This window comes from Terrapene carolina, unplaced genomic scaffold, assembly GCF_002925995.2.
Source record: "Terrapene carolina triunguis isolate 2854851 unplaced genomic scaffold, T_m_triunguis-2.0 Scaffold33891, whole genome shotgun sequence".
In the NCBI taxonomy this organism is placed as follows: Eukaryota; Metazoa; Chordata; order Testudines; family Emydidae; genus Terrapene; species Terrapene triunguis.
The window spans coordinates 8,642,766-8,670,153 of NW_020698242.1; the positions used below are offsets into that span (position 1 = coordinate 8,642,766).

Below are 27,388 nucleotides of genomic sequence, written 5' to 3' on the forward strand. Positions count from 1 at the left end.
CATGTACCAAAACAGAATGGACAGATCTCATCTCAGGCTTCCTAGTTCTGACAGCATCCCTTTAATCAAATGGTTGTATGGATATCCCTGGTATGTTAGAGTTGTCCTAACCTGGTATTGGACTTCCATTGAAATGAAAGGGAAGGGGAGAATATAAACTAAGAGGCTGTTCTCTTGTCTATAAAGTTTCTTAGGTGATTACTAGGTTAGATATGAAATATCATGAATACCCATCAGTTTATAATTTACCACATCTCTCCTTTCCAGGAATGCCATAGAGGAGGGAAAGGGAATATTTTACAATATAAAAAATTTTGTCCGGTTTCAGCTTAGCACGTAAGTACACACTTGCTGAAGCTCCAGTGATGGGCAGCTTTTTGGCTCGGCTGGATGAAGTAATGTTGTGTTGTTCCTGCTCTGTCTCCTTTGCAGGAGCATTTCAGCATTGAGCTTAATCACTCTGTCGACAGTGTTCAATTTACCAAATCCACTCAACGCCATGCAGATCTTGTGGATCAACATTATAATGGATGGACCCCCGGCTCAAAGGTAATGAAATTACACAATGAGCCAAAATTAGCCTTGGAGAAAAGTGATGCAACTCCATTGACTTGAAAGGCATTAACAAGGCTTTGTTAACAAAAGTTGTCATGGTCAGGTGCTGGGCCTCTTGGGGTGGAATCTCCAAATTCTTCCACCCATAGACTGGGAGTGGATCCACTACCCTATGTGTACCCACTGCCTATCACACGCAGGTCCAGCTGGGTTTTGGTCATCTGGGTTTCTTGCCTTCGGCAACCTGTGTCCAGTAATATAGCACCCAGCAGCTTTTTAAAAACAAAATATTTTTATGGAGCAATTGAAAGAAAGCCTTAATGCCTTGTAATCACTGGTCTTGTGACTGACTCTACCTGTGGGATGGTGTATAGAAATTGTCAGCTCCCCTCTGTTAATCCAGCACATCTTACAAATCGAATACATAAATCACATGTTGGGGCACAAATCAGTAACTCTTTACCAGACACCCTTACATTCGCCCCACCCATCCCGAACAGGCTTGAGCCATGATGACACCATAGAGGAGCTAGCACTAATGTTTCTCGTGCTTTGCACCTTCAGCGACTAAGCAAAAGATTTCAGCCTCCTGGGCTCTGTCTGTTTCCTCGCACCAGCACTAAAGTTTTAGAACACATGTAACAGATCTGTATCTGCTAAACACGTTACACGTTGTTTTGTTTGATGACAGCCTGGGAGTTGAACCAGTTGACAAAGATGCCATCAAACAACCCCCTCGAAATATTACGGATACAATTCTCAGCAGAGCGTTGATCCTGAAAATCTTTATGTCTGCTATAATTATCATCAGTGGGACCCTCTTTGTCTTTTGGAAAGAGGTGAGATAAATATTTAATCCCATCTTGTTTGCACTGGCATGGACATTTTAAGGACAATTTTCTCAGACGGTAGAATGTCCAGTGGAGAGGACTCGGGACGACGTGTCAAGAAACTTGGCTCTGCTACTAACTTGCTGTGCAGTCTCTTCACCTTTCAGTGTCTGAGTTTCCCAGCTATAATATGAGGATAAGAATGCTTAACCTCCCTTCAAAAGTTCATTGAGGTCTAGAGATTAAAAGTACTATGTACGTGTCAGGTACTACACATACTATTCGGTATTTCAAGGAGTACATTTGGCTGCAGGGTTTTAGCTTCTGACTTTTTAGGCCACAAAATTCAGCTACAATGTCATCTCTATTTTTGTTTGCAAACCTTTGCAACTGGAGTATTTGTACCCGAGTAAAATCACCATAAACCACACAAGTATCAGTAATTACCCTTTTGAAGGGAAAGGTCAGGCTACAAACGGATCCTGATGCCCAGGTTCAGTAATATTAGGTTAATCACAATTACTGAGAAACTTAAAATTACAGCACTTGACCCCTAAATGAGAGACCTCTATTATGATGCTGGATTTGGAATACATTTTATCTGTATAGTAGTACATAAATAATTATTGCTAATTAGACAGAACGTGAAAATAAATTCTCTAAAGGACTTTTGACTAAATTCACCACTGGCCAAAGATTTTAAAATATTTGAAGATTTGATTGTAAAACATAAATACTGACAGTGGGGAGTTAGGCCCAATTCCTCAGTGGTATTTAGGTAGCTGTCATTGAAATCTGAGGTTGGTGCTAGCTGGAGTGCCTGGAACTACTGTTATCTCTCTTTTTATAATTGGATTAGACTTCAAGTTGACCGTGACTTCTTTCTAAACAAAGGTGGCTATTATTAAACTAAAGTGCTGTGTTAACACGCTTTTATAAGGCCCAAACTTTTTTTTTAATAACCTTGAATTTTACATGTGTTTCCAGATTTCTGAAAGTGGCACAACTCCCAGGACCACAACAATGACTTTTACTTGTTTTGTGTTCTTTGACCTCTTCAATGCCCTGACATGTCGTTCTCAGGTGAGACAGACGATGGCCGTGTCAGCATTGTCTTTAAATAGCAGTTTAAATGTATGCTTCACGTTAGTGGTAATCCAAATATTCTGAACAGGAAGTGGCACGTTTTCTTCATTGTAACTGAAAAAAGTTCAGGTTTTATCTTATTAACCAACTAGGTTTTATAACAACAGTAACGATTAACCAATTTACAACCCAGTTACGCTTGCCTGAGTTAGCATACACATAACTTTAATTTGTTAACGGGCTATTGATGTTGGCTGTTGGACAGGCAGACTGACAAACGTGCAGATTCACATACAAACGAGAGGCTGAAAGATTTGACATTTCATTTTTTTTTCCCCAGACAAAGTTGATCTTTGAGATAGGCTTTTTCCGAAACCGCATGTTCTTATATTCTGTGCTGGGGTCACTGTTGGGGCAGATGGCTGTCATTTACATCCCGCCTTTACAAAAGATCTTCCTAACAGAGAATTTAGGCGCAATAGGTAAGTTATTAGGGAAATAGCAATAATCTTGTGGTTTTAAGCTATTTAAGAGGAATATAAGATTTACCAGATCAGATTAGACCTCTGTGGCATCTCGTGCAGCTCTCGTTGTTACGTGATGACTCAGAAGGAGGTGGGGAAACAATGCAGCCAGCCAGTTGTGTTATGTTGCACATTGCTGGGGCGGAGGAAGGTTCTTTCCTCCAGGCTGTCAGTTTGATTTGATTGTTCTTATTTCTGGTTGCATAGGTTATAAATGTTTATGTTCACGCCCTTATCCAACTCCCCTCACATTCCAGACAAAATATCTGAGTGGTTGTATTCACGTTTCATATTTAGGCACGTCAAGTTCTTCACACAGCTTTGTAGACTAACCTCAGTCTCCACTAGAGAAATTTGTGCTACTGGAGCTATCTTGAACCCTGACACCAGTGCAAACCCCTAATGCACCTGTGTCAAGCAAGGTTCACGTGGGTGTGTTTTACTACCAGACTAAGTCATAGCAATGCAAAGCCTCCTTCGCACTGGTGCATAGATGGTCGTGCTACTGTTACTATAGCAGAACTCCTATTTTATGAACTAACTGGGGAGTGAGGAGTTCATAAAATCCAAAAGATCATAAAACGGAACATGTCCAGATTACAGCAGGGCCAGTCCCTGAGTTAATTTTTAATCATTCAGTGATAGTGTACATAACGACTGGTAATGAATGATACAGTGTGCCTGATTTCTCTTTGTTTGAGAGAGTTGCATCTCTTCTTTGCTGCCAAATCTCTCAGCCTTTTCAAACTGTACAGCCGCTTGACCATTAACTGAAGGATCGAAGTCACATTTGGCAGGCAAAAGATGGGTCATAACTGGTTGTTTATAAGATCGGTGCTCATAAGATCAGGGTTCAGCTGTAGATCAATATAGTTACATTGGTGCAGATTTCTCTAATGTAGACAGGGCCTTATCTGAATACTCTTGCCCAGCACAAAAATGCAGTTGACCCACTGTGTTCCCCTTTCTCTTTCTTCCCTCACTCCCTGGGCAGATCTGTTGTTTCTCACTGGCTTCTCGTCTTCAGTTTTTATTGTGTCGGAGCTCATCAAAGTGTGTGAAAAGCATTGCTGCAGAACGAAGAAAGTGAAGAATCTTCATGAAGTATAACAGATACAGACTGCTCTAAAGAATGTTCTTTGAATTAAACTGCCATTTTGTAATTCAAATGCGTCCTTCTGTGACTGTGCAAATCCTAGGTTGACAGCCCTTCCCATATCAGATAATATTCCTGCCACTTTCTTCACCCAGGCTATTTCAAGCGGTCTGCCCCGGCGCGTAAACACTACCTCTGTTGCACAGATTTATATATATATATTCATAATACGTTGACCAGTCCGTTTGAGCTGGAGCTGTCACTCTGCGCAATGTGGCTATGCACCAGTACAGAACAATCTACTGCACACAGCTGATGTTTGTTTGTTTATTTAAATCACAAGGATTTTTGTTAATAAAATCTGGATTTAAAAAGTTAACTAGTGATTGTCTGAGGGAGAATCTTGCTATTACTTAGGCCAGGGGTGGCCAATCTATGGGCTCCGGAGCCACATGCGGCTCTTCAGAAGTTAATATGCAGCTCCTTGTGTAGGCACTGACTCTGGGGCTGGAGCTACAGGTGCCAACTTTCCAATGTGCCGGGGGGTGCTCACTGCTCAACCCCTGGCTCTCCCACAGGCCCCGTCCCCTCCCCTTAGCCTGCAGTGTCCTTGCTCCTCCCCAGAGCCTCCTGCATGCCACAAAACAGTTGATCGGGAGGTGGGAGCGGGAGATGCTGATCGGCTGCCGGTAGGTGGGAGGCGCTGGGAGCGGGGAGCTGATGGGGGGGGCTCTTTGTCAATGTACATTGGTAAATTCTGGCTCCTTCTCAGGCTCAGGTTGGCCACCCCTGACTTAGGCAGTACCCTCCACTTTTAAAAATGTCTTTCCATTCTTTTGCCTTTACTACCAGGACACCTTATCCCATTTCCCTTGGTGAATGCTGTGACCAGCTGACATTGATTCAGCAAAGGTCTTAAGCAAGTGCCTCGCTTGGGACTACTTACATTCATTTTTAAAGAGCTGCACATGCTTAGGTACCTTGCTGAATAGGGACTTAAAGGGGGCTTGTTTTTAGTTTATCCTCCCCATGAGGCTGCAGAATCCAAGCCTTTCAGCTGCCTTCACCTGATGGGAGTGTAATAAAGCAAGATACCCAGCAGCCCCATCTGTGACTCAGCACTGCTCATCTTCTTTCACACCCCTACAGGAATCTTTAGATCAAAAGCTTCTTGGATTTATAGGCTGTGGGCCGGATTTGTAAAGATAGTTAAGCATTGCTCTGCTCAGCATTGCAATGTCTAACTCATTGAGGAGCCTAGATCTCATTTTTAACTGGGATTTAAGCACTTAAGAGTCTAAATCCTATTGACAGTTGATGGCGTTTAGGCTCCTAAATCAGTTAGGTGTTGCAGTGCCAAATACAGTGATGGAGCACCATGGAACGACAGTTCTACTCACCTAGGAGTTACTGCTCTTCATCATTCAAAGACCTTTACCATAGCCTAGGATAAGGGTTGTGATTATAAAAAAAAAAAAAGTGGAGATATCCTATCTCCTAGAACTGGAAGGGACCTTGAAAGGTCAGTGAGTCCAGCCCCCTGCCTTCACTAGCAGGACCAAGTACTGATTTTTGCCCCAGATCCCTAAGTGGCTCTCTCAAGGATTGAACTTACAAGTCTGGGTTTAGGAGGCCAATGCTCAAACAACTGAGCTATCTCTCCCCCCCCAACATACAGCATACTGTTGGCCAGTAGATAAGGTGCACAATTTTTTTGGTGGGAGGGAGGCATTATTAAAACCCGGAACAACAATGAAAACCTAAGAAGAGATGTTTTCATTGCTAGCTCATTCCTTTCTACATCCTTGCACTGGAATGCAGTGATGCATGGGAAACAGCCTTGGGCTTGACAGACAAGACCAGGGGGACAAAATACTCACTTGCAAATGGACTGCTTGTTTTGTACACGGGCATGTTCAGTTTCTGCACCCCATGACTACAGCTTAGCAGATTTAGATTAAATCTCAGGAAAAACTTCCTAACTGCAAGAACAGTAGGACAATGGACAGACTGCCGAGGGAGGCTGTAGAATCTCCTTCACTGTGGTTTACAAAAGGAGGCTGGAGCCATCTTTCTTGGATGGTTTAGATACAACAAATCCTACATCTTGGCAGGGGGGTTAGACTAGAGGGGCCTTTGGCCCCTTCTACCCAAAAGATTCTATGTAATTACAGAACTTGGGAGTTTCATTTCCATACAAAAGATATTGCTGAAACACTTCTTGGAACATCACTCCATCCATAAGTTTGCTCTGTTCGTTAAAGTTACACTCGCTGATGTATGAGGTGTTTTTTTTGAACTGCTAAAATATAAAGCAGTTTTCATTCTCTTTGTTTAAACAGTGTTGAGGGGGCTGGGCTGGGCAAGGTTAGTGTGGCAGAATACAACTTTTGCAATACATAAGCATTCTGTCAGCAATTACAACATCCAAAGTTCCTTATTCACTTACCAGGAAGTGCCGTGTGTCAGCATCGTCTTGCTGGGCAAGTCTGTAAATAGATCCTCCTTCAGAACACTCACTCAGAGCACCACTCTGTTCCATTTCTCTCTCCCCCACCAACCACCTTCACCTTATATGATCTGATTTAAAGATAAAAAAGCCCAGCTCCTCAAAGTTCACAAATCACAGGACTTCAATGCAGTCAAATGCTACGCTGATTTACAGCAGGATGTTGCCCAACATGAATTTCCTTGACAATACCAGCCCTAGTTCCAACAAAGACAAGTCAGCTCTTCAGATATTAAGTTTTTGGTGAAGAGCAGTTTTCTGCAAATCACTTAACAAAATTAACTACAACCAACCAACCACAATAGCTATTCTTTGGTGACAATAGCCTCCACTTGTTCCTGCTTACCATAAACTATGAACTGGCTCTGGTTTGCTTAAAAACTGCTTCCAAAAAAAAAAAATCCCATAGATAACTTACTAAACTTTTCTTTTAAAAGATTCCAGAAATGCAGCAATCTCTGGGGTGGAACCCAGAAGCTATTTTAACAGCGCTCAGTCACACTACACAATCGTCTAGTACAGACAGAGAATAATAGCTAATTGAAATTGTTGGGGAAATTTCAGGAGGCAGGATGTAAAAATAAAACTGTTACAGAAAGAACCAAATACATTTATTAATTGATCTTGTACAGCAGTTCTGTTACATATCATTTAAAATGATTATAAAAACATTCAGAGAAGAAAACAATTGTGTAAAAAGTTCAGTATAATTAACGTGCTCAAAATTCTATGTTGAGTAAGGACTCTGGAACCTAACTTGATCATTTAGATAAACACACAATATTAGCTTAGCCTTCCCAACCTAGACTGATGAATAGGTACCACATATACGCTAACCATTATTATGGGTAGGGTACAAAATGCATAGCTGATTACCAGGGTCTACAGCAGGAGGGATTTGTCCATGTTCCCCTTTCAACAATAATTTTATATATAGTAATCATGAATACCACCTACTTCATTATAAAGTGAAGACATAAATACAAGCTAATTTGAATGTCCTACTTTGGCACCCAATGAAGAAGCACCAGATAGCTAAGGGTACACCAGAAAATACTTTCAGGGTGGCAATAGAGTTGATTGGACCCTGATCATATACACTGTTAAAGTATATTTTATGCACCATGCAGTGTCAACAGTGAACACCTAGACCCTTTATATGACAATGAATCTAGTCTAATACAAAGATGCTTTGATGTGATCTTCTGCTTTACTGGGAGAAAGATTCCTCAGTCATACATATCAATAAAGAGATCAAGACTGATTTTCAATTCCCCATGTCACTTGCTGGGGCGAAAATTCTAGTTCTCAGTAGAAGTGGGTTTGTTTGGTGAGTAAATTACATAACTAGAGGGTTAGCAATACTCAAAGTACTGAAATACTGATAGCTATGAATGGAATCTAGTAGAAAAAAGCCCTGAATGTGACTGATTGATTGTAGTTACTCACCAGCACAGATGAGTGTTGTAAATAACAGAGAAGGAGCTAATCAGAGGTCAAAATATTTTTTTAAAAATTAGTGATCATTGATTTCATTGTAACAAAATCTGTAATAAGACATTAACTCTAACGTTTGTATAGGTTTTTAGTTGTATGGCTCCTTATGGCATAATCGCGCACTCCAGTCTCAAGCGAGACTACCTCTGATGGCATTTTCCAAGAGAATTTCCATTGACATCAATGGGAGTTATGCCTGAGTAAGAACCACAGGACTGGGCCCACTGATAGAAGTCTTTGTGGTTGAATCCCTGAATGGCTGTTTTACAAAGGGCCAAATTCTGTGCTGGCTTATTAATTAAGTGAAACTTCACTCAAATGAAGTCTAGCAAAAGTCGGTGCAGAACTGGATGCAGTCTATCCAGAGTTCTATGTTTCTGTGTACAATCCACATACCGTAATTTATAGAAAAGCTGAGCTTAGAAATACATCCTAATTTGAAGCAGTTTTTACAGCAACAACGGAAATGAAGCACACCCTTTATAAAGACTGACCTGGACTGTTCTACAGATACCGTTTTAAAATGTTAACAACTTGTAACTCTGCATAGACATTTAAATAATTAAGCTGATTTCATTGCATGCAAGGAATTATTTTCAGCTGAGATATCAAAAGCATGTTTGACATCTTTGAGATTAATAATAATAAATGAAGTCTAGCACAAGTCAGTGCAGAACTGGATGCAGTCTATCCATTGTTCTATGTTTCTGTGTACAATCTATATACCATAATTTACTGAAAAGCTGAGCTTAGAAATAGATCCTAATTTGAAGCAGCTTTTACAGCAACAACGCAAATGAAGCACACCCTTTATAAAGACTGAACTGGACTGTTCTACAGATCCCATTTTAAAATGTTAACAACTTGTACGCTGCACAAACATTTAAATAATGAAGCCGATTTCACTGCATGCAAGGAATTATTTTCAGCTGAGATATCAAAAGCTTGTTTGACATCTTTGAAATTCTATATACAGTAAAAGTTAATACTCCATGTGACTAAGCAGCAATAATAATATTTGTACTTAATATCTGCATGCAGAGAGGAAAATGAACCTATTGCAAATGCTATTACATTTATTTCCAGCTACAACCAGGACTTAGACAGCTATCTAAATTCCCACTCTTCCAAAAGAAACCATCTGCAGTCATGACATCTTCCTGGACCTATTACGCGAATACTCTTTACGCTGTATTTTTGTTTCAGCTAATTACACAAGTGGAAACAGATGACAAAATATCCTGTCCAAGGAATATCAGCACTAGATGGGATCAGGCAGAACAATCCAAGTCACATGGGTCATCTTAGTTGTCATCATCATCTTCAATCTGCTCTCGCAAACCATCGCTCTGACGACTTTTTCCAGACATTTCTAACAAGGCGTGAGCCTCGGGGTCTGTATCCAGGATGCTCTTCTTACCCTTTAGCTTAAACAAAATCGAAAAGGCAATTTAAAATGTCATCACAAATGTCAACAAGGTCAAGTCACAAGTAAATTAAGCTTGAATATCCATAAGCTGCTTGTTTGGTTTTAAAGATTGTTATGATGATTTCCCAGGTGCATGTAAACGGAAAAGATTCACTAGGACATACCAACTACTTTGCGCCGCTCCAGTGACACAAGACAGCTGTAAGGTTGGCTTAGCAGGCCAGTTTACTGTTTATGGTTGCTTTGGGTCACAAACCAGTCAGAATATACTGGTTAATCTGACCCAATATTTCAAGTGCAGACGTGAACTTTTAAGTGATTCAAATACAATTTGACAGTCTTCCTAAAAGACTAGTTCTGTTTCTATTTCCAGATGTGTGCGCACTGTATAGCCTCTGGGCATGTTTAAATAATGTGAAAAGAAAATATCAGCTGTGTAAAATAGACAATGTAACACACACACACACCCCTGAGGAAAATTTACTGTACAAAGACAGATTTCCCAACTTGGCCTCAGGAGCAGAGAAACTTTCATACAAGTTTATTTATGCATGTCTTAGGCAATAAGACCTTCCCCACTTGTTCTTATTGAAACCAAGCCCCACAGAGATTTCCTGCATCCCTGACTAAATTATGGCTCTCTTGATTCCCTTCTCTTTAACACCCGAAATAATCCCACTCCCTCTTTGATATTTACATGTTTCAAATATATAGCATCATAGAGTTATTTTAAAGGATTACAATAGCACAGCCAATGTTTCATACAGACAGCTGCAGTAGTCGTGGTTTGTTCCATTTATGCCTCTTGTTCCAGTTGGCATATGTACTTTATGTGTTTTAAATTTCAGAAAGTATTTAGCTGCCATAGCAATGGGTGCTAGGACAAAAAGTCAACATATTTAAAACATCGTAGAAATATGTTAAATATATTCTCTGTTGTATGTTTCTACACATGTAGGTTAATTTTGCCAACTTTTGAAACACTGTATTCACTTACCATTGCGCTTTTTGGGAGATCTCCCACTGCCCACACCTCCATGGCATCTATTGTAAAGTTTTCATTAGCTGACAGCTGAGGACTGTTGTAGGTGGTACAGCTAGGTTTCGCTCTGCTGTGTCCATTCCCATAGTTACTGTCTATCCAGAGCCCAAAGTAATCATGCTGTCCTCCCATGCCCTGTGAAATAAATCATCACATTAAATACTTATTAAACACACATAAACCAGAAACTAGGCCAGGGCTCAGGGGTAGATTGTAAGCTGCTAGTTTCAGTATTTATGGCCAAATTTCCAAAGCTGGTAAAATGGGGCATTTCAAATCAGCTTGTGTTTACATATCCAAATTGAACCTTTGTGTGTGCAAACTATCTGTACAATACCCACCTTGCATGTCGTACAGGAGCATGACAATTCTGCAGCCACATCAGCTGTACCTTGCTTTGGAAATGTAACCCGCTATGTAGTCTAACAGCTACTGTTTGTTTGACAACATGCCCGTTTTAGCAAGGCTATACCCATTTTAGCCAAGACTTTCCCATTTAAAGCAACAAGTACAATTTGATGTGGTCTTTCTTTAAAGCAAGATTTCACTCGGATGCAGTGATTACTGAAGTAACTATTGAGGCAATGCTGACACATTCTGTCTTAAAACATTTGCCTGCTTGTTTAAAGTAACTGAAATCCACCATGGTGCTGAGGACTCATGCAAAGTCCTCTCCACCTGTAAGACCCTGAACAGAGAACTTCCGGGGGTAGTCACACAGAGACAGACTGTACAACCCTTGTGCATAGTTTTTGATGGGGGCTTCTTTATGCCAGCCATGCATAAACCAGCATGGAGCGTGGCAGTGAGAAGAGACTAAGGATGGATCATATGGATCTTCAATTACGCAGGTCTTGGGAATCTAACACCATGTAAATGGTGTGGACATGTGCAACCAACTCTTCCAGCCAATAGGATGGAGTGGCAGCATCCGGAGGGCTGCATGCCAACGTTGAATGTTGTTCCCAACCTGAGGATGGATTCCACTCCTTAACTCCCCCAGAAACTTCACCTGCGCAAAGCCAAGTTACTTGGGTTAGAAATGCATGAAATGGATTTTACCCTGAACGGTTTACTGTTTAAATATGAACATCAGCTGTAAATAATCAGATAAACTGGCATCTTTACTCTGAATGAAAACGTATGAAGGTGAGAAATCCTCACAGTAAAAGTGCTGAGCTAATACACAAGGAGAAAACTTCCTTTAAGGATCATAGCACACGAAATGTCAGCTTAAAAAGGCAGAAACAAATACACAAGACACTTTCAAAGACCAGCCACGAATCTGATTTCCAAACTGTCATTTCTTAGTACTTACGAGTCCATTTGGCATAGTTTGCTGCCCATGATTCAAATACATGTAGTGGTCATTGTATCCAGTGTCCGTGTACACCGCGAGAGAGGGAGAAACGGAAAACAAAAAGCATCTGTTGTCACCTATAAATTGCAGCAGCGTAAAGTGTCGGAGACAAAACAATGGACAAAGTGTGACTTACTTATGAATAGGACAGGAAAGCAAGATCCCAAAAAGCAGCAGCAAAACAGTTCAAAAACAGCGCTGATATGTCAGCAGTGCCAGTACTGATGCTCAGTCAAGACACATAGCCAAAGTCTGTTCTCTGTTATAGCTACACAGCACCACAGACATCAATGGGATTGCATGGCTATAAATGAGGGCAGAATCTAGGGATCCTGGGTATGTTTGATTACAATGTAAGGACTGGGCTACCCACAAAACATGCACGGGTTCACCTACATAGTTTTTAAATCCATTTAGTTGGAGCAGTGCAAACCCCTACGTGTGGACACTCTTGGTTCTATCTACAACTGGGATGTATCAATTCAGCTTGATCGACGTAAAAAACACTTTTAGTTAAGCTTGATGCAAGTTTTGTATGTAGAGAAGGCCTAAGGGTCTGATGCTTAAGCGCTTTGCACCTCTTATTTACACCTGTATAAGCGAGGTGTAAAATGCCATCTAATCAGCATGTAGCATATTATCTTTATCTTGCACAGGTGTTTTTACACACAGTACAAGACACTGGCGAATCAGGGCCTACATTTTCACAAATTAGGCCCCAATTCAGCAAAGTATGTGCTTAAGTACTTTGCCAAATCAAGACCTCAGCTAACATTTCCCCTTGAGTTTAAGAAACTCAGAACTAAAAATGTGAAACAATATCTTGGATAATGCCCTACTGAACAGTTGGCAAGGGATCCAGACCGAAAGGTTAATTAAAACCAATAACGTTTTACAAATGAGTAATATGGAGTAAAATGAGCAAATACATAATTTAGGGAGTTGTATTAATAAATGAGAATGTTCAGCAGGGTAAGTTATCTATTAAGTCAATGCAACAGAGTTTCTACTCTCACAAATCAATTTTCTCTGCAAAATTTCACAAGGATTTTTATGAAATCTCATTTTTCCTGTCTAATTTCTCAGGTCAAGGAGTGCTTGATTCAATATCTACAAGTTAAAAAGTGTCCCCTGCAATAAGATGTCACCGGTTTCTGTAACCTGTCTGCCACAACTGTTCTCTAAGGGAGAACATGCGTCTGACGAAGTGGGTATTCACCCACGAAAGCTTATGCTCCAAGACATCTGTTAGTCTATAAGGTGCCACAGGACTCTTTGTTGCTGTTCTCGAAGGGCAAGTGCTAAAGAACTGTTGCAAGAATTCTCACCAGAAAAAAACTGTGATAATGCGTGAGGCAAGCTGCATTTGAAAATAAAATAACTTGGCCATTTAAAATTCTTCAAATCCTCTCCTCTCAAATTCCAACCAACCCAAAGGCACTGATTAACCCACATGATTAGCAACTGGCATGGCAATATATTTTGTATATTAACCTGCTGGAGTGAGAGAAACACAAAAATCATATTCAAATGTTACCTTGTATATATTTTTTCTTCAGTTACTACTTCAAAAGCTAAAGTCCCCTCTGCCCAAGTTTTGTAAAGGGAAAATAAAGGGTTCGGCTAGCATGAATGAGAGCTTTTAGATCCAAGGGGAACCCCTTGTTGCTGTATTTTAAACAGGAACATAAATATCCATCTATTCATATACAGAAATATCCGTCTGTTAGATGTAAGACCAATACTGCTGAGCTTCAGCAATGGCATTCCAGTGATACAGAGCAGAATTTGGCCGTGTGTGTGTGTGTGTGTGTGTGTATTGTATTTTTTTACTATGTAGAGCAACAGCCAAACAAATGTAAGGCCGCCATCTAGTGGACATTTATTTTAATCTATTAAATAATGAAGTTTGGTGGGCCACATTCTTCTCTCATTTACACCAATGGAGCTCCAGTGAAGTCTGTGGGTAGAACTGCAAAGATCATTTGTTCTAAGGTATTTATTCTGTGGTCAGTAAGTCCTGTGGATTTAAAAATTGTCAATGAATAACAGACACAAACTGTAAAGCAACCATCAGTATCGGAACTGAGTTCACAATAAGGCAGAGGAACTAGCCAGATTTTTACCAACATACAGAATTATAATTTCATTTTGAATGTCAGGAAGCAAGCATTTCCTACATTTTAGAGAAGCATAATATGTGTTACCCCAGTAAAATTCCTGAGTTCAGGAAGTGGATATAGAAAGATATTCCTGCTAAACAACATGGAATGCAACAGATACCGAGGAGCCACACATCAACGACCAGTGTGGCTACATTCTGCTCTTGTTAGAGCATCAACCTAGCAGGTGAAGAGACATTTTCTAAGGGAATCAATAAATGAAAGAAAGAATGGTTTCATTAAACTATGTTTTGTAAGGGTTCATCTACTGGATGTTGTCTTACCAATATTATGGGCAACTCTGTATATGAGAAAACAGAAAATAGGGAGTGGAGAAGAACTACAGGGTCAACAAATTATTATTCCACTGAGACAGATAAGCTTTTGAAATTAAGGCAAAAGATAGCCACATGTTAAAATTTGGAAGAGGACAGAGTCAACGGTCTTGCAAGAGTTCCTTCCCCTTCGCTCCCTTGATAAAGTCTTCATTAACACATGCCATGCTGCTACTCTAAACCATGAGATTTTTGCCGAAACATAAAGCAATTCTTACCTTGAAATTGTGGTTTAGCATCCCACGATTGCGATGCAAACCCACCAAAGATATATCCATCCAAGTCCTTTAAGACCAATATACAGGGACCCTTGTTTATGATTTGCCCACACAGCTGTGAAAAACTTTCTCCATGAACCCGAGAAGAAAACAAAAGTCTCCACTTGAGCTGTAGCTCCGAGGGGAGCTGGGAGTTGATGTATATGATGGACGGGATGTCCAGAAAACTAACAAAACTTCTTCCGTTGATGCCCTTGCACTCTGGAACCAAATTGACTAGGTCTTCAGCGTGATCTGGGAGTGAATGCAGGACAAGGAGCCCCTGCCTGACGATAACACTGAGGAAAGTAGAGATCTGTGGAACTTGGAACACCCAGTTCTCAATGGTACTTTGATCACACACGGCATCCATGAGAGGCGGTCCCACAAGTTTCTTCCCATCTACATAATGAACACATTAACACAAGATAGCTTGTACATTTCTCACAAGGGATCTGCAAAGCTGCTTATAGCATCCAAGTCTATATCTTCCCCTAAGTATATAATTACCTGCCTTCTAATTTTTTACAGTGGAAACACTTAGTCACATTTGCTCATTATTTGAATATTAAACTGCATATGGAAGGAGCTAATATGGTCCGCAAGATTCAGTAAACGTATGCGTTGGAAAGAGGCATAGCTCTTGGTAACTTGGGACAGCCTCTAGCTGTGTTGGAAAGATGGTTGAGAAATATGATGTCTCAGTTATAACGGATCAGATGGCTTCTACAAGATGAAAGCTCTAATACCGTGGCATAGCAAAGCATGATCTTGTTCATCCAGCAGAAGCAAAGACTGCCATAAATGGATATAAATGCACCAAAACAACTGTAAGCCAAGTAATTCTACAATGGTGACGAGGCCTAATGAGATAAAACACAGAGCTATAAATCTGCATGACTACAAATTAGATTGAATTGGGAATTGAAATCCAAACTGCTCCTGGATTCCATCAGGAAGTATAGGTGGATAATTAACATCCCCAGATCTGAATTCAACCCTCTCGTTTTGGTTCTTGATCTGAATTTCTAACTCCAGGTCAGAGAGAGCAAATACCTTACAAGAACAGCTGACTCTGCAAGATTTCCACCATTTTGGCATAAATTATTTCAGGATTTTCACTGCTCACCTTCAAGTTTCAGTTCTGATAACAGCTGAGAAACCAGAGCCTTTATTCCACTGGCAGGAGCTTGAGTCTTCTCCAGATTCCAGCCCTTCAGCAGATTCCTGTAGCTCAGTACATGAACTACAGAGGTGATCAGATCCTCTGTGAACTTGAAGGGCATAACATTGCCATTACAACCTTAATTCCCTATTTAAAAGAAAATTGCCAAGAACACCACAGAGCACCCCCACAAGTGCATTAATCGGTGCTTATCGCAGTGGTCTGGGTGATATGGACGTCGTTGCCGTATGTAAATGTTATTCATAACACCTGTCTGCTATAGTTAAATTTCATAAATAATCATAGTTCGCATTTGTTAAACACCCTTCCCCCAATGATCTCAAGTATAAACCTTAATTCTCAAACATCCTTCCATGGTATAGTAACTATTAAACAACTTTTACCGATGGGTAAACTGAGAAGAAACAGAGGGTCAGGCAGTGTCATTTACAATCTAGCCCATATTGGGGGTGAAGTGGAGCTACACTGCCCCCAGAGGAACTTGGGAGTGCTTGGGCTGCATCATCCCGTTTGTTTGTGAAGCTTGTTCTCCCTTTGGGCTACTCTACACCCCCTTTAGGTGTGTGACCCCTGAGTGTGCCTCGAGGGAGCAGTCTATATGCTCCTCCCAGGGCAGCCACTGACTCTTGAGACAGGTTGACAGGGGGCAGAGAGGAAAAAGCCTACGTACTTCCATCCCCACAGCACACCTGCACTACTGCCATACGCAATCTGGCCCTCAAATGATTTGCCCAAGGTCAGAGTGAGTGAGCCTGAATCCCAGCCCGGGGCTCTAACCACTACCTCCCCAAAACATTGAAGAAAACAAAAACCAAACTACACACAAATGATTTTTTCCCTTTACCTCTTGGATTTGTTTTCCCTTCACAGGCCCTTCGGTGCTAGATATCATTCTCATTATTATGCTGCTCTTCTCCTCTACGTTGCCTTTTAAAAGGGCTGACATAAAAATTATGAACTGCTCCTTAACAATCTGTTCACTTGACCCAGATGACTTCCCAGTCAGGTCAACACTTTTCATTCCATTGTATAGCCTAGAGGTCATTTGCTCTGGTAATGCTTCCTGGACATGGGCCTGTCAGAGAAAGAAGAGTTAAGGACAGATTTTTAACTAGGAAGAACAAGACTTCTATACGCAGCTAAAACAGTCCAGCTGATCTGTGCCTAGGTGTACTGGTTAGGAACTGAATATCCCACTATCTAATATATATTAGAGTGAAACCTTCATAGAAGATCACTTCTCAAAGAGGCAGTCCCCATCTTCATCAACTACTTTATAGTATCCCCAAGGTTTCCAGCAGAATTTTGTAAGACCTTTAGTTATTTAGAAATTAATAGGCCAGGGATTCAAAACAAACAAAAGGAAGTACTTCTTCGCACAACACACAGTCAACCCGTGAAACTTGTTGCCAGGGGATGTTGTGAAGGCCAAAGGTATAACCGTGCTAAAAAAAGAATTAGATAAGTTCATGGAGGATAGGTCCATCAATTGCTATTTAGCCAAGATGGTCAGGGATAGAACCCCATGCTCTGGGAGTTCCTAAACGTCCAACTGCCAGAAGCTGGGACTGGAAGACAGGGGCTGGATCGCTCAAAAATGCCCTGTTCTCTTCATTCCCTCTGAAGCATCTGGCACAGGCCACTCTCAGAGACAGGATACTGGCCTGGATGGACCACTGGTCTGACCCAGTATGGCCATTCTTATGTAAAGGCCAGGGTCATTTTATAGTAACTATCTTAAACTAGAACTTGTAAAAAGTTAAAAACATGCAAGTGAAGGATTTCCGTAAGAAAACACCGTTTCCAAGATCTGTGGCTCAGTTAGTCAGACCAAAGTTTTGAATGTATTATGCCAATTTTTCTTTTTGGATATATAGCTCACAAATGCATTTAAAGAAATAAGTAAGTGAAATTTCCCCCTGTCTAATTTTGCCTCTTATAAACTAAATGCAGACAAGATAATTAACTCTGAAAAGTAACTAGAATGCATGTATAGTAACTACCTTTAGAAGGATTTTTACTCTGCAGAGCAATATTCAGTTTAATCATTGGGCCAAATCTAGTTCACCTTACTCATGTAAAGAGTCCACTGATGCTGGACAACAGAAATCAAAGGGACTGATCATGAGAGTAAGAGGAGTAAGATTTGGATTACTGTCTAATTTCTATACAGCTTCATACAATATATCATAGACATATAATATTAAAGGAGATCTCTGGCTCTTGACTTGAGAAGCTTTCACAGTATATAAAATAACTAAAATATACAAAATATATACATACACTAAAACAGAATGTGATTACATAGCATAACACAGGTGAGCAAACTATGGCCCGCGGGTCGCTTGCGGCCTGCGGGATCTTTTTATCCAGCCCTTGAGCTCTGGCCGGGGGAGCGGGGCCAGGGCCTTGCCGCGCTCTGCCCAGCGCTCCCAGCCCCCACCTCAGTGATGAGCAGTTCATTTTGAGCACCATCTTCCGGGAAGATTCTTCTGGCACGCTAAACGCCACACTGCACAGGTATGACTTCACCACCCCTACACAGCAGCGTGCCAAATCCCCTCCCAGTTTCCTATGGCCCCACCCTCGAGAGCCTCGAGTGGAGGGAAACTGCCCAGGGGCCGCAGCTGCTCCCATCCTAACTCGGGTGCCTGGGCATGTGGCACAGCTGCCTTGGTGTCACACTGCCAGCAGGGCCCCTAGGAGTCCCTGGTACCGCCCCGTGGAGCCCCCCGCGCGCCACCCCTCATAAGTCCTCTCGCCACACCGCGGTAACATCCCTTACTATATACAAACTTTTAATGAATACAACAGTAAAAACAGAAATCAAAGTATAACAGTAAGAACATTTTGGGGGGGAGGCTGGGGCATAAAGTTACAGGTGAATTTACACCTGCCTCTTCTTGTCCACATGGGTTCTGGGATAGAGCGCCATGGCTCAAAATTGTCAGGGGCACTGACGCCCGACAAATCCAGGCTACAGAGAGGGCCCAGTTTTTTCACAGTGCCTGCCATCTTGTAAAACGGCAGTTTGACATAAGGGCAGCAGTTAGGATTTTCTTTTCTCTTTCAAAAATGAGCGCTGCAAAAAAAAAAAAAAAAAAAAAAGTGGACAGTGAGTGTCGGGTTTTCAACAAAGAATGGAACGCAAAATATTTTTTCACAAACGTGAACTCAAAGGCTGTATGCCTGATTTGCCAGGAAAGCATTGCGGTGTTTAAGGAGTACAATTTGAATCTCCATTTTTCAACGAAACATCCTAATGATGGCAGCAATTTAACAACTGAGGAAAGGGCAAGAAAGCTGAGAAACTCACCACGAACTTAAAAACTCAGCAAAATATTTATGTGCGACGAGCTGCAGTTCAGGAAGCCACTAGAAAGGTAAGTTATATTCTGGCGTTTAAAATCGCTAAACAAAATAAGCCTTTTATTGAAGGGGAGTTTTTGAAAGATGCATGGTTGATGTTGCTGGCATGCTGTGCCCGGAATACCAAAACATGTTAGAGAACATTTGTTTGTCATGAAGAACTGTTACTCGCCGTGTAGAAGTGATTGATGAACATTTGGCTTCTGAGTTGAACAAGAAAGCACAGGGCTTTCCATTGTTTCCGTTAGTTCTCGATGACAGCACTGACATTAAGGACACAGCAGTTACTGATTTTTGTCAGAGGAATTGACAACAAATTTGAAATCACAGAGGAATTTTGGAATCAATGAAAGGCACAACTAAGGGATCGGATTTATACAAGAGGGTGTCTGGGTGCCTTGAACATCTGAAGCTCCCCTGGAGTAAACTGGCAAACATAACCACAGATGGATCACCAAATTTAACTGGGAAAAATGTAGGACTTTTCAAAAGAATTCAGGACAAAGTAAAAGAAGATGACCCTGATAAAGAGGTGATTTTTCTGCATTGTATTATACATCAGGAGGCCCTCTGCAAAAATGTCCTGGACATTGATCATGTTGTTTGCACAGTAGTGAAAATAGTGAACTAAATAAGAGCGAGGGGACTTAATCATCAGCAATTAATTTCCCTTCTTGAAGACAATGACGCCGAACACCCTGACTTACTTTATCATACAAATGTCCGCTGGCTCAGCCTAGGAAAGATATTGCAGCCAGTGTGGGAGCTCAGAAATGAAATTCGCACTTTTCTGGAGATGCAGAGGAAAGAAAATGATTTCCCTGAATTAAAGAATTCAAACTGGGTGTGCGACCTCGCTTTTGGTGTGGCTACCTTGGCACATTTAAATGAACTTAATGTAAACCTGCAAGGGAAGAATGTGTTTATACACAAATTGTATTCTAGTGTGACAGCTTTCAAAGCTTAGTCTTGTTTTCAAAACAAATTAAGGACAAAGTGTTCGCTTACTTTCCAACAGTGAAATATTTGGGAGTGTCACCAGAGCAGAGAGAAAAGTACAGCAAAATTTTGAGTGACTTGCACGGAGAATTTTCTCATCGACTCTCTGACTTTGAGAAGATAGAGAAGACACTGGAGCTAGTGTCATGCCCACAGTCATTTGACTACAAGAAAGCCCCACAAAAATTACAACTGGAGCTCATTGATCTCCAGTGCGATTCCACCTTGAAGGAAAAGTACAATTCAGAAAAACTGGACGAGTTTTATGCCTCCTTGAGTGAAACAAAGCTCCCAAATATCCGCAAGGTGGCACAGAAAATCCTTGTTTTGTTCGGCTCCACCTATGTGTGAGAACAAACATTTTCCCTGCTGAATTACAACAAATCTCGCTACGGATCCCAGTTAACCGACCAGCATCTCAGCTCAGTATTGCGGATTTCCACAACGAGAATGACACCGGACTTTGATGCCATTTTAAAAAAGGGTGACCAGCTGCAGTGTTCACATTAATCAAAGAGGGCGTGGAAAGGGGTTACGTTTAGTTTAATTATTGTAATACGTTGTTATGATGGTATATTTATAATAGTAAGTAAGGTTTTATGTTTATTTCCACTAAAATGTATCTTTATTAATTAGAGGTTATTTGAATATCTCTGAATTGCTAATTTCATGAGCATTCATAGCCCGCCATACAATTTCCATTCCCAGATGTGGCCCTCAGGCCAAAAAATTTGCCCTCCCCTGGCATAACACCTAAGGGAGAGTATGTAAAGCACTTCACATAATATGTTCAATACCTTGAGCCTAATTCATCTCTCATTTACACTGGTGTAAAACAGCAATAACTTCACTGCAGTCAATGTACTTACACTGGTGTAAAAGCATCAGAGATCAGAATCAGATCCCTTCAGTGCAGTGCCCTTCCTAGTCGTCCCTGTGAAATAAATGGCCACACTCCTTAGACATCAATGGAAGCTGGACCACATGCTATATGTACAGCAAAGCCAATAAGTAGTGCTTAATCCCACTCCCACTGACGCCAATGGTAAAACTCCCATTGATTTCAGCCAGAGCAGAACTGGAACCCACGGTCTTGGGGCAGGTATACACTAAGGCTTAAGTACACCCTCCTCCCCCTCCCCCACGTGACGCAAGTTACAGCAACCCAAGTGCTGTCCACACTGGCACTATGCTGACGGGAAAGCGATCTCCTGTCGGCGTAGAGCATCTTCACCAGACTCGCTACAGTGGCGCAGCTGCATTAGTGCGCCAGTGTAGAGCTTCTAGGGTAGACCCGCCCTTAGACATTATAGCCTATTATATCAAGAGAGGGACTGACACTTAGGGTACTGGTACGTTCAAGAGGTTTTCTAAAAGTGCCATAGGATCTTGAAGTGAGACAAGTAGCAGGAACTCACGCCATGTCTACACTATGGGTGCTAGAGTGCACAGCTGCAGGGCTGCCGTATGCCACTATAGGGTGTAGTGTATACACGTCCTATATTGATGGAAGGAGCTTTTCCGTCGATATAGGTAATCCACTTCTCCGAGCAGTGGTAGCTAGCTCGACAGAAGAATTTTTCCATTGACCTAGCTGTGTCTACACCAGGCGTTGGGGGGGCTTAATTACACCACTCAGGAGTATACATTTTTCCCCATCCATGGGTGACGCATCTAGGTTGATGTACATTTTAAGTGGAGATCAGGGCTTAGCTAAACATCTTACCTGAAGGCTGTTGCACCTTCACAGTGCAAAATTATTTGTTTCCCAGATCCCTTCACCACAATTACTACTGCATTGTTTTGTCACACTGGTAGATATGACATTTATTAGATTTGAATTTTTTTCCAAAAGGATGCCTAATAAACATTTAAAATACATTTACACCTATGTTTGTATTTGGAATCCTTTTCTAGAATGGTATGAAGAGAACTAATTACATTAAATTACAAGGGCCATGGATCTCTTGAGAAGACACAAAATAGCAATGTCTGTTGTATCCTTCACCGTGTCCATTCATTATTATTATTTGTACTATGTAACATCTAAAACTTTATTGTGCTAGACAGTGTAAAAATGAAAAGTGAATAACAGTTGCTGTCCCGAACAGCTTTGGCACCGATTTTTAAAGGAAGCTAGGTGCTTTTGAAAATCACACTGGGCATCTATCTACATTTTTAGGTGTTAAATACCTTTAAAAAACTGGCCCTTACAATCTAAGGGTAGATCTACACTTACGGCAGCATGTAGAGTACAGACACTGCACGCTCAGTTAGCATGAGTTTAAAGAGCAGTGTACAATGCGAGGCACAGCTTAGGCGAGTAGAGTAGAAGCATGCCAGAACCTTAGGGTAGATACCCTACACGGCTCTCTTCATGCCCCAAGCAGTGCATGCCACATCTACACTGCTATTGTTAGCAGTGAAGTGTCCCTCTGGCTCCCCTCTGCCACAGCCATTCCCCATCGCCGGGAAGATTCTGGCCACGGGAAGATGCTCTGGCAGAGGAGAAGCAGTGGGGAAAGGCTCCAGGAGCTTCCCGCTGCTGGAGACTGCCCCAGCCACCTTCCCCCTGGCAGAGCCTTTCACTGCTGCATGTAGTTACACATTCCCTAAATGTCGCTGCCAGTGTGGACAAGGACTACACTGATAATATAGTCAAAAGGGTAGCTGGGAAAACAGAGGCATAGAGAGGGGATGTTACTTGCCTAAGTTCACAGAGCAAGTTAGTGGCAGAGCTGGGAAGATAAGCGAGGTCTCTTGGCTCCCAGTCCAGTATCCTAGTCACTAAACCACATGCCCCTTTTCACTGAGCTCTTATTTAACGGATCCTATTCTGTAGTGTATATTAAAACACACTTTTAATATGACTTCAGTTTAGACATTTGACCGCTGTCACACTAAAGTTGTCAAATGCTACAAAAATATTTTTCCTCCTTTTACTTGATTAGAAAATTAATGCAAAGTTAATCACAGAGTGTAATATATGTTAATTTGCTAAAACAGACAGCCTTGGCTTAATCACGCAAAATTAAATGTTCTCACTTCAGCACAAGGGTGAAGATTAGTGGCTGTGAGTGCAGTCAAGAATGACATAACCAAACATGATCTATTTATGTTACAACTTGCCAAGAAATTCTGTAAATTACAACACACCCATAAATTCTGGGTAAGAGAAATATTCTCTCCATTTGTTGGCTTCTGCAAAACATATTCATATTGCTGCTAAGATACATCGGAATCAGACCTGTTGTTTATTCAGTTGGGTGCAATTGAAGAGATATTGAGTACAAATAAACCTCAATTATTAATAATCTTGAACTGTAAGAAAAAAATTAAATATATCCTTCCCCCTCAAAAAGAAATATTTAATATGCAATTAAAATGAAATAACACCTAAAATTAACTACCCATGAATCTCTATTTCTTCTCTAGAAAAATATTCAATAAATTACATTACAGACATGTTAAGCATGACAGATTTTCTTGCCTTTAACATTGCCAGGGTTACAGCTTTTCTGGTAGCTTTTCCAATCTTTACTCCTCCGGATCCATCCGACCCAGATAAGGTATCAAATACTCCATCTATATCTGTCTTTTCCTCAGGAAGAAACCTTGAAAGGTGGGTCTCATAGCAACTGCTTTCCACATTTCCCATCTTTTCAAAAAAGTGATGGAATCCTATGATGAAGAAGAAAGGAAAAAAGGATAAAAGCATGGGAAAAACAAGTAATTTGGGGGGGGGGGGAAAACACAAAAAAAAAAAAAAAAAAAAACTCCACAAAAATGTGCAAAATTTTTTAAGGGGGGGGGGGAAATAATCAAATTAGTCATAAAATATCACCATTAGAACTCTGTGAAAGCAGAGATTGAACACACTTGAAGAAAAATGTGACCATTAAATATGATTTAAAAAAAAATAATATGTAGTGTAAGTTGCACACTGAGCCCACCCTTTCTACCAATACAAACATAATTTGGGGCTTATCAAATGGGAAAAACAATATGATTTAATGATTAAATCAGCTTCAACGGAGTTAATGTAAAACTGTGAGTTGGAATACATCAGTAAATGCAAGTGAACAAGTTGGTTATGGAATCTTTATGACTGATTATGCTATTTCTTTCTGATGGGTTTATGGACTAAAGCCAGCTCTGCCAATAGAACATGACAGGAAAAAAAACATCGGTCATAGGTAGGGTCTCAATGAAGGACAGCTGATATTTTTTTTTTCTATAGACTGACTTCATAAGTCATTCAAACAACAGCGAAGGAAAATGACATGACAAAGCACTCAGCAATAACGGCTCAAGAACCTGGTTCCTGTAGTGCTGGTAACTCATGAGAGATAGTACCCAACCCACAGGACTAAACAAAGCCCCAGTACTGTATTCAGTAGACTCTCCAATGTTAACATGAGTTCCCATACTATTTAGGTAGGTAACCTGCTTGACAATATCCTGATTAGTAGACACGTCCTATGCAAAGGAGGAAGAGAATGGTGCCTTAGTGTCTAATTTTGAACAAGACAGTCATTAAGGACTCTCAGCAAATGAACAGGCCTAGCCCTGGCAGCACAAAGGGACAGCTGCAACTCACATGAAACCAGTTCTCTCCAGAGCTTGAGAGGAAGAAGAGGGGAAAACCTCGGTAAAGGAGAACAGCCACTTAAAAACTCAAAGGCTGAGAACGTTGAAAGGGAGGAACAAAAGGGACAGGACATACTTTTGGAAAAAGAGGGGACCTTCTACATTGCCAGAGCACCATCTGAGGCTTGACCAGGAGAAGTGTGGTCCAGGAAAAAGGGGAGTTGGAACCCTGAAAGGACACTGACCGAAATCCCAAAGAACGCTCAAGAGTGATCAGGAAATTGCGTCGAGGCATTTCTTATTTTGCATGGATCTGTATTTCTCTTGTGCTGTCTGAAGTTGAGTGATTGTTTGAGAAATCCTTTTGCAAAGTCTATGTCCATTTGCTTAAACTATCACGTGTCTCTGTAGAGGGTAAACTATAAACCAGAGTGCCCACAAGAGTGAAGCTCTGAGGAAAGGAGTGCTTAAGTTACTGGGGATTCTTGGGGCTGGAGCAGCTGAGCTACAGAATCTCATTTCCAAAAGGCACCAGACAGGGGGTCTGTGACCAGGAAGTGTGTCAGAGATGCCACAGATGGTGGCTAGAGTCTACCCAGTGACCAGGAGGAGCTTAAAAGCACACAGGCCCAGCATGTGGGTCCAAATACAGCAGCCAGGTGTGTATCCAGTAGGGGGAGCTTTACCAGGGCTCTGACACCTATTAAGGGATTCATTTTCACCCTGCATGCCCATTAAAGCTAATGGTGTGTACATAAAAATATCAAGATGGCAGACTCTGAAACATTCAGTCATCTAATCCCATCAACCTGAAATGACAAAAAGAATGATTTAAAAAAAAAAAAAACAGACCAAATGTCAGTCTACATCCCCTAGACCAGATTCTGATCTCAGTTATACAAGAATATACTTGGAGTGAATCTACTCATCTCGGAGCCTCCAGATTTACATCAGCGTCACCGAATTCAAAGCCTAGTCTAAATTTCATTAAAGATGTGTTTTATTCATTTTTAAGCATTTCATTAACCTTTAAGACAAAATGAAATGTATACAAGGATCAATAACCACACAGAAGTGCATACACCCAACACATGCCAGTACTATTCACTGATTTGTGTTAAAATGCACATCCATATTCTCTATTGGTGGTATAAACGTGTTTTTAAACCAACAGCAAAACATCAGTTCTTTTTATCAAGAGAGATCTCCTGATGGAAATACAAATTCATGACTAGCGTATGAAAACGATGAATTACGTAAAGACATTACTACAGAGTGCAGGTCTCTTAAGACAGCCTAAGAGAAGATATCAAGAGTGACAGAAATAGGACTTCTTTGACGTAAAAGACCTAAAAATCTACTCCTCTTGGGGTATATACTGCAGGCCGAATTCTCCACTCCCCTACAAGCACTTGATGCTGTTCCGGAGGGGTAAAAGAGTCATAAAAGGTACTGGATCTGCCCACTGGGAAAGAACTTTACATAGAGGTTTCTTTGGCTAACATATAGCCAACATAACTAGCTCTTTGCCATCTTCCTTCACAGCCGCCATCATAAGCAACATGCTGGAAGTAGGGGGTTAATCTAAGTCCTGCTTTGCTCCAGCTACCCTCAGTTGCCTCAACAGCCACTAAGGGGCCACAGCCACTAAGGGGCACAGTCATGAGGCTGTCCTAAGTAGGCTGTGAGTGGGATGCCTCACAGTATAAAGAGAAACGAAGTGGGTGAGGTAATATCTTCTCTTAGTCCACTACAAGATATTACCTTACCCACATTGGCTCTCTAATATCCTGGGACCAACATGGCTACAACAATCATGGTCTGGAGAGGTGAAAAGGCAGCTTAAAGCCACCTTTCCTGTACCTCCATTCTGTTTCTGTGTTGAGCATAGTTCAGCCAGGACGCTCAATTGGGCTCTGCATATTTTAGAAGATTTGCTAACTTCCATTTAGTTTTTAAAAAGGTATTAGTGATGAACAAGTCTACTTTAGTGGCTGCCAACAAACCTTCTTCACCCATGCTGATTTAGACATGTTTTTTCAAAGTTTACCAACCCTTCTTGGCTTCTCTAGAATCAAAACCCACCCTCCCGGCTGCCACCACCACCCTTTTCACCCTTCTTACTGGAGAACTCTGCAGTCTAAGGCCTGGTCTACACTACGACTTTAATTCGGATTTAGCTGCGTTAATCCGAATTAATCCTTAACCCGGCCACACAACGGAGCCAGTTACTTCGAATTAAAGGGCACTTAAAATCGATTTCTGTACTCCACCCCGACGAGCGGAGTAGCACCAAAATCGATTTTGTTAATTCGAATTAGGGGTAGTGTGGCCGCACACCACCGAATTAATGTGGTTAAAATTAATGGGGTAGTGTGGCCGCACACCACCGAATTAATGTGGTTAAAAACCGAATTAATGTGCTTAGTGTGGCCGCGCACAGTCGAATTTATACAATCTGTTTCCCAAATTCGAATTATCTAAATTCGAATTAATCTCGTAGTGTAGACGTACCCTCAGACAAGTGTAATGGACATTTTAGGGATTTAAAAATTAGACTCC

The 27,388-nt window shown here is 41.2% G+C and overlaps 2 protein-coding genes across 2 annotated transcripts in view; one reads left to right on the top strand and one right to left on the bottom strand.

Moving 5' to 3' along the window:
- LOC112106848 (calcium-transporting ATPase type 2C member 2) overlaps nt 1-4,105 on the top strand; it is a 45,723-nt gene extending 41,618 nt beyond the window's left edge. The window contains exons 22-27 of the mRNA XM_024200310.1: nt 268-336; nt 433-549; nt 1,247-1,394; nt 2,373-2,468; nt 2,812-2,953; nt 3,990-4,105. Coding sequence (XP_024056078.1) covers nt 268-336; nt 433-549; nt 1,247-1,394; nt 2,373-2,468; nt 2,812-2,953; nt 3,990-4,105 — 688 coding nt within the window. The remainder of the gene's footprint in view (nt 1-267; nt 337-432; nt 550-1,246; nt 1,395-2,372; nt 2,469-2,811; nt 2,954-3,989) is intronic.
- Nucleotides 4,106-9,269: 5,164 nt separating this feature from the next.
- LOC113409564 (MTOR-associated protein MEAK7-like) lies at nt 9,270-23,913 on the bottom strand. The gene is made up of 7 exons (XM_026663624.1): nt 23,727-23,913; nt 16,713-16,943; nt 15,812-15,956; nt 14,644-15,084; nt 11,887-12,005; nt 10,524-10,703; nt 9,270-9,524 (listed from the first exon to the last, which is right to left on the bottom strand). Exons 1-7 carry the CDS (start codon nt 23,892-23,894, stop codon nt 9,402-9,404), a joined length of 1,407 nt encoding a protein of 468 aa, XP_026519409.1. The 5' UTR covers nt 23,895-23,913; the 3' UTR covers nt 9,270-9,401.
- Between the last annotated feature and the right edge of the window lie 3,475 nt (nt 23,914-27,388).